At 40.2% G+C, this 10265-nt stretch overlaps 1 protein-coding gene across 2 annotated transcripts in view; it reads right to left on the bottom strand.

Annotated features, from left to right (window-relative positions):
- The window catches only part of LOC147011900 (heterogeneous nuclear ribonucleoprotein L-like), a 49744-nt gene that overhangs the window by 24474 nt on the left and 15005 nt on the right, over positions 1–10265 (bottom strand). For both annotated transcript variants that reach the window (XM_085857450.1, XM_085857449.1), the window contains exons 4-6: positions 7501–7586; positions 7251–7347; positions 6822–6894 (exon numbers count right to left, since the gene is read on the bottom strand). In XM_085857450.1, the coding sequence (XP_085713576.1) occupies positions 6822–6894; positions 7251–7347; positions 7501–7586 (256 nt within the window). The remainder of the gene's footprint in view (positions 1–6821; positions 6895–7250; positions 7348–7500; positions 7587–10265) is intronic.

Genomic DNA, 10265 nt, shown 5'->3' with positions numbered 1-10265 from the left:
TTTATCTATGGGCAGGTAAAGAAAGTTGATATTGCTGCACATGTAACAAAAAGATGGCACCTTTCCTTCGTCAAGTGGTTACATATATCCAACAGAAATAAATGAAACAGCAAAACTTGGGGTTTATTTTCTCTTTTAAAAACAAATTTTGTGTTGTATCAGGAGAAAATTTTTCAAAAGATGCAAGGGAAGAAAAGAGCATTTCCAATATGATCATAATCATCCACTTTTGGAAGCAGTGTAGAGCAAATTGTGCACTTTCCAGAAATGCTCAAATTACCCCCCAACATTCTGCAAATTGTCCTCAATTTCCCGAAACACGACACTGCTATACTGTGAAGCGCAATGACATTTTGAAAAGGATGATAATTTTACTCTACTCGGGCTTTATTCTTTTAACCTTACAAAATACTATTTGATACAGCCTCAAATGAAAATGGCATTTTGGTATCATGCAGGCACATTACAAGTCTCACCTTTTTGGATTACAACCATATTTTAGGAAGGAAAGAAAACCCAAAATCTTTTTGGAGGCTCAATGAAGAATAACATGAATGGAAAACTTAAAATTGCTGTAGGTTTAACTGAGCTGAAACAGAACTTAATAAAAAAAATTAATCTGGAAATAAAGTAGTGAGAAATTCAAGTGACCCTTGAGAATGTCACCACAAACACTTGCGAGGCAGCTGTTCAGATGGCGTTACCAACGTGGTGGCATCAACAGCAGCCTCTTGCAGAACAACCACGGCCCAGGAAGTCTTTCATTTCCTCATCCAATGCTGCAAACACCGAGCCAACTGTCCACATCACGTCCGATGAGCCCTGGTCACAGGCCCCAGTGGGACAACCATATCAACAAAGGGGCTCAGAAAGTTTGTAGTGCTGGACAAACAGCTTCCCAATTAAAGTCACTTTTGGCAAAACTTAAGCGGCGTTGTATACTTCCAGCAATACTGCTCACTCTGCAAAGTCAGTGGTGAAGTGAAAAACTCTTGTGATCTGTGCTGGTGGTTCTGGTGTGCAGTGGATCAGGCAGTGCAAATCGCAGTCCCTGTCTCCCCTTTCCCTTGAAGTGTCAATGGCAAACAGGCGTTGGTGAAACAGACCATAGAAAAAGTGCCATAAATGTGCAGTGTACACTGCCGGTAGAGGGTTGAGAGGATACGTGTTCCCATGGGCTCATGTTCCAAGAACGGTGCATGGTTTGCAGTGACGGTGGTGATAAGTAATGGAGATTGCATCCAGTGGGGCCAGGTGGCAGTCTTCAGTTGTGGCATGGTTGAGCAAGGCGAGAATAGAGATAAGTGGTGGCAGTGATGGTGGTGGTGGTGATGCTGCTTGGTTCTTCGCAGTTGTCGTCATGAGGTGGTGCCATGCGATGCCGTGCCGGGTGCGAGGGTGGTATGCACTGCACGGATGCCATATGGTGTCGAGCACATCAGCAGTGTTTCCATGCAGCAGTCCATCTCGTAAGCAAAAAAATTAGTTCCCAAAATGGACTACCCAAGCTACTCGGAAACAAAGTGAATATTTGTGTGTATATATACATGTATATGGATATGTATATGTATATGTATAGATAATCATAGTTTAATTGATGAGCCAAATTGCTAGTAATTCAAATCAAACTCAACCTGAGAAATAAGAATGGACAAGCTTCTTAGAATGGGCAAGCCTCATCCGATTTTGATTCCAAAGGACAAACAGTTAAAAAAACAAGTGGAATAAATATTTAAAAAGTCATAGCCCCCACTGTATTAAATAATTTTGCTGTACGGAGTTAAAGGGCCAGCCCATATTTATGTACAACTAAAAAGGCCGCCAGTCCACCAGTCGGCCATCTATAATCAGATCGCAAAATAAAGTGAGGTGCACATATATGCCATCATGTACTGTGCTTGTGACAAGTTTGAACATCATCGGTTAATGCATGTCCGAGAAATGGTCGAGGACATGTTCAACATCGGGGTTTTTTTTTTACAACGAAATGGCCACCAGCCAGCCATCTTTGATCGTATCACGAAACAAAATGATGTGCATAATATACCATCTTTTGTTGTCTTTGTGCCAAGTACGAATAAAAATAGGACCATACATGTCTGAGATATGGCTGCTGATGCACACACGCACATGAAAATTGAGACCAAATTCATAAGCCCACGCTTCGGACCAAGTCCAACGGGAGCTAAAAAAATTCTGCTATAAATATTAGTTTACATTCTTGTAAAGTAAAGCCCCAAGAACAAATTTTGGCATGAGAGGTTTTAATGCTTTCTTCAATTATTTTATCATTATCCATCTGAAAAAACATTAGATTTAACAAGATTCAAAAAAACATGAAAAGAAAAATAAAACTTTTTTAATGAGTACAACATCCACTCGTGGATAATGCACACTCCCCTCAAGGGGGAATAATCTCATTTCCGGGGTCGTCTAGCTCGACTGGCTGGAGAAAAAAATAAAACTTATTAAAATACCGGCTCATTTGCAAATTACATGAAGAAAAGTGGAAAAATTCAGTGATTGTGAATTGTAAACTGGATATATTACTCTTACGTATTACATGACAAATACAAACATACCTGAAAGAGGAAACACATTTTTACAAACATAATACAGTGGAAACTGAAATCCCAAATATCCCAAAATCCAGACTTCGGGGTTGGGGGGGGAGGGGGTGTTGGGGTTGGTGTCCGAGTTCGTTAAGGCTGCCACTAAATAGTCTGGTGCCTGTCCGTTTCAACCTATTGGTGGTTTTGTGCATTGCCCTCTATTTTGTTATTCTTTAGTGTCCCCCCACCACCTTCTCTCCACTATTCCATTTGTTCTGTTGTGTTCAACCGATTCTGTACAGAAGTTCAGTTCTCATAATGATCGCACATATGGGAATATAAATTATAGTGTTTCTTTACAATCTAAAACGTTATCGTGTACACGAGTACAAGCACCGGTTTTCAACTCTCCTACGTGCACACACACTATATGTGGTCATACAGTACCAGTCAAAAAGTTTTGGCACACCCACTCATTCAAGAGTTTTTATTTATTTTTTTACTACTTTTTACATTGTAGAATAATAGTGAAGACATCAAAACTATGAAATAACACATGGAATTATGCAGGAACCAAAAAAAGTGTTAAACAAATCAAAATATATTTTAGATTCTTCAAAGTAGCCACCCTTTGTCTTGATGACAGCTTTGCACACTCTTGGCATTCTCTCAACCAGCTTCAAGAGGTAGTCACCTGGAATGCTTTTCCAACAGTCTTAAAAAGGAGTTCCCACATATGCTGAGCACTTGTTGGCTGCCTTTCCTTCACTCTGCATTCGAACTCATCCCAAACCATCTCAATTAGGTTTAGGTCAGGTGATTGTGAAGGCCAGGTCATCTGATGCAGCACTCCATCAGTTGTCATCAAGGCAAAGGGGGGCTACTTTGAAGAATTTAAAATAGAAAATATATTTTGGTAACTACAGAATTCCATGTGTGTTATTTCATAGTTTTGATATCTTCCCTATTATTCTACAATGTAGAAAATAGTAAAAATAAAGAAAAACCCTTGAATGAGAAGGTGTGTCCAAACTTTTGACTGGCACTGCAAAACACGTACATACACACATACATACGTACTATGTTAACATTCAAATAAAAGTGTAAATTAAACAATAACCCAAGAGTTTTTGGTTCACGAGTTAAGAAGTGACCACTATATTCGTTATTGTTGTTTGTCTGTCCCGAGCATAGCTCCGTGGGTTTTGATCTGATCCTGATAAAATTTTGGTGGGAGGTTTATAATATGGAATAGGCAAAGCCTCGAAGCGAACGTAGAATTCTTCTTACATTCGCTTCTTAAATATATATCAAATTAAAGTCTTTTTGCAATGAAAAAATAAATATTACTTTAACATTACCTTCACAACAACAACGAGAGGGGAGCACTCGGGAGAGTGCAAAACCTCCGCCGCCAATACTGCTGGGTCACTCAAGTGAACCTTATAACTTATTCATTAAATATGATGTCAACAGTGCTGACAGTTATAGTTCTTTTCTCCAACATTTTTTTTTTTGGGGGGGGGGTTGGAAATCACTTAAAACATGTAAAAATGCAAGAAAAGAAAAAAAAAATCGAGATTTTGTTGAAAAAAAAGTCACAAACGGAAGTCATCAATATACTTTCGAAATCTTTAGATTTCGTAAGTAGCAAACAGAAAGGGGTGAAAACAGTAACCTCCATCCATCTTCGAAGATGGTGGAGGTTAACTACACCGCCTCAAACAAGATCTCATCTGAAAAAAAAAATCCTCCACATTATCTTCACAATGACAACTACACCGCCTCGAACAGGATCTCATCTAAAAAAATAAATACTAGATTGCACGTATAATTCTTCTTACATTCGCTTCTGACTTTACCTATAACTTGTTCACAACTGTATACGCAATTTCCGGTTACTTCGGCCTGGATTCGGGATCAGCAATCAAATAATGGAAATCACAATTAAAAATTATTTTTTGATGACGCGGGAGATATCTTTATTAAAATCAGTGGAGGAAATATACACCAAGTCTGATATTATTTGGGTCTTTCATGTCTCCGACGATGCCTTTATCTACCGGCATGCATCATTCCCCATGACAAAAACCGGAAACAAAAAAAAAAAGCAAAAAAAAACCGGAAGCAAAAGGGTCATAGCTAATGACACGGATTCAAAATTGCCATGGTATTGTGGTGTTGTTGTTGTTTCCTATTCTCTCATGTGCACGCATTAAGTATGAAGCTCACTACGTTCGCTATCATGATCTAGTTGTGTTTTCCTGAGAATGGGCGTGGTGCGCCCATTATGGGCGGAGCCACGCCCAAAAAACATGTTTTTAGGGGGTAGCCGATTTCAATTCACATCTTCTCCGAGGGGGTTTGTCGAATCTGGCAGGGGTTTCGGTGTTTGGTTAGCCCAATGGCACCTGCATAGCCCCACAGAGCTCGATTTTTCATTTTCGTCCCAAGGTCAAGGTCACAAGGTCACGAACTTACAAAATTGCGAATTTTGACATAAAGATCATACGACCGCCCAAACTTTGAGAGCTAGGATGACAATATTTTTTATGCATAATCTTGAGGTCATTCCCCACCTAAAGTCTTGAAACCATTTTGCTCCATCTCGAACACCTTGCCCGTGGCGCCCCCTTCAAGTTTGTTTTTACGCTGATTTCATCAAAGTATGGATAATCCGAGGAGTGCGAAATGCCATATAGCCTATATGACGTTATATTGTTCCTGGAATGTTCCAGAGGAAGTTTTGCACCAAAGGCGATAATCCTTGACCTTTGACCTTTAAAGTTCACACAGGCCAGATTTTCAAAGTTGTGGGAATCGAACCAGGTTTTCGACCTTCTTCGACGAACTAACTCCAATAAGCTATAGCACGTATCCTGTTTCCTTATTTTAATGTCCACATTGTTTTGTGACCTTTAAAGGTTATGCAAAGGTCAAATTTTGAAAGTTGTTGAACGAAACCGGGTTTTCGACATTTTGCAGCTAATAACCTGTCACCCGTACCACATCATGTTGATCATTTTTATAACTTGGTCAAAAATTATCACATTGTCTCATCCTTGACTTCTGAAACAATCTACATCGTCAAATACCGCTCGTGAACCATTGCCGTCTCCAGACTTGTACCTTTTAAATTTATGACAACACAGCAAGGTGGGTGATGGTAAACATATTACATACTCGCACTGTACTCTGCCTTCAACAGAACCCACAAGACTTATCTCGGGATGATGCTGTTGCGGGGGGGAAACGGTGAGGTGGGGGGAAAAGGTGAGCGGTGAAGGTGATTCAGCGAACAGAAAAGCAGCATGAGCTTTACGATGAAGGCGCCTATAACATTGCCACAACTCAAAACGAAGAAGGGTAGCACGCTCCTTCAATTACCTGACCTGCAACCACGATTTGCTCTGCTTGGGGACCAAGGTGCGAGATGACATCTCCGTCTCATCGGTGTTAAAAACCTATTCTGTGATAAAACCCTTCGCCTCAATTTGTTTCATGAGCTGCGTATGAAAATATGTTTGAGAATGGGGGTTCGAATCCGGGTATCGGAACTTAAGTGTTTTGGAAATAAAGTTTGAATACGGAGTTGGATCATGAACGTTTGGGAATTCCGTTTGAAAGTTTAATGAATGAAGAAGAGTACAATGAGGGAAGATTCTACTGACAATCACTGATCACGTAATGGAAGACCGTACAGATGCCGCATTTTCTCCTCGAGCCAAACGATGTAACAACTCGATATTTTCACCCATCATCAATCTTTCTCTGCCTTTTGGTACAACTAACTTTGTCCATCGCTTGACATTTGAGCTCAATAAAAACGTTGCGCAGGAAACACCACAAGGCTCGTAATGGAAGGTAATCGTTCGTGCACGGGATGTAAACAATGGCTCATCTCAGCTGAAAAACCGCGATTGGTCGAAATGAAATCCCACAATAATGGAATAGGAACAATTGGTTGCCCGTGATTGGTAGAAACCCACGATATTGGAGGGTTTCCTGCATTTCATTTACATGGAGAAAATTTGCATGCTACCTCCACCCTAAACCTCAGGGGCAATTAATTTTTTTTTTTGTTATCGTCCAAAACCTCATCATACACACAACCCCTAAGCCAAACCAACACCGCCCCCACCCCCTCCTCCCCCGACACCCACCCTGCTCGAGTAGAAACTAATGTGGTCCAGCGGTTTAGGGGTGCATTGAAGTCAGACAGACACTTCACAAACTATATAAAGTATGATGATTCCAGGAGATGCTCACCTTGCCTCCCCAAGTTTGGATTGGTGTAGTCCCATGTCTCACTGTCATTCTTAAACACATTCAAACGTGCAGGCTGAAAGAACACACATGCAGGAAACACTAAAGCACTTCGACATTGTAGCAAAAATGTAGTAAAAGCAAGCAAATAGAGTGTTATCAATGAAGCTACATTTTTTTTGTCTGAGAGATTGAATTGATACTCGTTATGCAAGGGCTTCTGCATCGTACCAAATGGCTTGGTCTGCCCGACACACCTTGCAAAAGACAGGTCACTTGAGTATACATTAATATGCACATGCAACGTTTGGCCAACCGTACCCTATGGATTTAAGTTAAAGTATGTATTTGAAAGTGGAACAAATGCAAAGTAGCTCCATCGTAATTATACCAATCATCTAACCTAGATTATAGGATGCCTTCTTCACGTACCTTGGCATATTCGATCTTCAAGGTGCAACAGCCCGAATATATATCCGCTCCATTCAAAGAAGCTTTGGCTCGTTGAGCACTTTGAACTGAATCAAATGTATGCTCAAGTTAAGGAATATGGTTGCATCAACATTTTCAACTAGCAAACTGAACAAGACACAATGGCCGATCATTTTGTGAGCACTCAAGATCATCAATGGCTGTTGCTACAAATCCTCAAGAAAACAAATGCTGGTGGTAATAAGGATATTCAATCATTGCTTGCAGGCCGTTTTTCTTGAAAATGACGATGCGTTGCACTGCACCGCAGGGATAACAGATGGTATAAATCACATCCTGTGAGATGAAAAGAACACTCCGTCAACGGCAAACGTTTTCACGTGTCTAACAAGCGACAACAATAAAAAAGGCTGGAATTAAAATGAATAAATAAAAATAAAAACACCCCTTCGACGATTCCAGGGATTACCGTGATTCAACAAACACTTCGAGCATACACATAGTACCTATATAAAGTTTATACCCCCTTTCAAATTTTTCATCTTTTGTTGCTTTATAGCCTGGAATTAAATTACATTAAATCAGACTTTTTCCACCATTATTTACACATCGTAACCCACAACTTCCAAGTGAAAAACAAATTCTACGAGTTCCAGAAAATTAATTAAAAATACAAAACTACAATATCTTGGTTGGATAAGTGTCTACTCAATTACAACAACAATTGTAAATTAGCTCAGGTGCAACCAATCACCTTCAAAATCACACACCAAGTGAAATGGCCTCCACCTGTGTTAAAGTGTAGTGGTTCTGATCATTTCAGAACAAAAGTAATGTTCCTGTAGGTTTCCTCCACTGGGTAGTGCATTTCACAGCAATGACAACTATGAGCACCAAGGAGCTTTCAAAAGACCGGGATAAAGTTGTGGAAAAGCACAGATCGGGGGATGGGTATAAAAATATTTCAAAGGCCTTGAATATCCCTTGGAAAAGTCAAGACAATCATTAAGAAGTGGAAAACGCATGGAACCACCAGGACCCTGCCTAGGTCAGGACATCCCTCCGAACTGGATGACCAAACAAGGATGAGAGTGATCAGAGCCCACCAAGAGGCCAATGGCAACTTTGAAAGAACTTAAGGCCTTGATGGCAAAGACTGGTCACTGTGTGCATGTGATAAAAATATCCCAAGCATGCCACAAGTACAGTAAGGTGACAAGAAGGAAGTCATTACTCAAAAAAGCCCACCTTGAGTCCTATTTGAGGAATGCAAAAAAACACTCCAGGAATTCTGAAGCCATGTGGCAAAACGTTTTGTGGTCTGACAAAACCAAGATGAAACTTTTTGGCCTAACTCCAAAACGTTATGTTTGGCACAAACCCAACACAGCACATCACACAAAGAACACCATCCCGACAGTGAAGCATAATGGTGGAAGCACCATGTTATAGAGATGTTTCTCATCAGCATAGAAAATGGATAGAGCAAAATACAGAAAAATCCAAGCGAAAAACCTGCTGCCCTCTGCAAGAAAGCTGAAAGTTGGACAAAAGTTCAGCTTCCAGCATGACAACGACCAGAAGCACACAAGCAAAGCTTCAATGGAGTGGCTAAGTAACAAAAAGATAAATGTACTTGAGTGGCGAAGTCAGAGCCTCCACCTAAATCCAATCGAAAATCTGTGGCATGACTTGAAGATTCCTGTCCATCAACACTCCTCCATGCAACATGACTGAGCTTGAACAGTTTTGTACAGAAGAATGGGCAAATATTTCGCAATCAAGATGTGTGAAGTTGGTAGAGACCTAACCCAATACTCACAGCTGTAATTGCTGTCAAAGGTGCTTCCACCAAATGTTAACTCAGGGGGGTGGACACTTATCCAACCAAGATATTCCAGTTTTGTATTTTTCATTAATTTTCTGAAATTTGTAGAATTTGTTTTTCATTTGGAAGTTGCGGGTTACGATGTGTAAATAAAGCTGGAAAAATTACCCCCGGTTGGGGGTGACGGTCATCTCTGAAGCTCTGTAGATGTGGATCTCTGATCGGCTTAGAATGGCATCGATGTAGTCTTTTCTTTTGGTTCAACGTACAGACGAAAGCCCGGGAGTAAAAAGGATAGAAAACCTCAGAAATCAAACTACATTTCTGAGTTATCCGGAGATAGATTTTGAAAATGGTTGATTTGGAACATTTATGGCAGATCAATGAGTCTTCAAAAGGATAGAAACCGGACCTCAGAAATCAAACCGCATTTCTGAGTCAGAAATGGCGGATGATTTCACAAGTTTACAGCATCGGTGACCTTGACATTGACCTTCAATCAGGTCTAAAGTCATACCGTCGTGCATCACTCATCGACCCCTTCCTACATACCAAGTTTCATCAAGATCAGGCGAAATTTTTTTGACCGTATCACATCGACGATTTTTCCAACTTTGAAGACACATGACTCGATAACCAAGACGAATTAAAAAAAAAAAAAACAGCCTGACAAAGTTTAGATATTGTTCCATATTATCAGAATCCGAAGGAATTTCGAAGATCGGATCATAAACTGCGGAGGAGATAGATTTTGAAAAGACGATTTCGCAACTTTGGAGGGACCTTGACCTTCAATCGAGTCAAAGGTCATACATCCCTCATCGACATCTACCCACATACCAAATATCAAGAAAATCGGAAGAAAAAAATGGGGACGTACGTACGGACATCGAAACTGGTTTTATTAGGTCATCTCGTTAGAGATGACCTAAAAAGTCTGATTTAATGCAATTTAATCCCAGACTACAAGGCAACAAAAGGTGAAAATTTGGAAAGGGGATGTAGACTTTCTATACCTATAGGCATCCCACATCACAACACAATCTGATATTAGTTTCCATATTGGCAGAGATTAGTGTGTGTCTGTTCTGCAGCAAAAAAAAATAATAATAACTGCAACAGCACTCGTTTGAGTGCATACCTCCACTAGGCTAAACAGTTTACATTTTATATCCCACCGTTAAGCC

The sequence above is a fragment of the Eptatretus burgeri genome, chromosome 15 (assembly GCF_056783735.1).
Source record: "Eptatretus burgeri isolate ZD-2024b chromosome 15, Ebu_testis_v1, whole genome shotgun sequence".
Taxonomy (NCBI): domain Eukaryota; kingdom Metazoa; phylum Chordata; class Myxini; order Myxiniformes; family Myxinidae; genus Eptatretus; species Eptatretus burgeri.
Note: the sequence above shows the minus strand (reverse complement) of the source record. Positions and strands in the feature narration are given on the sequence as shown.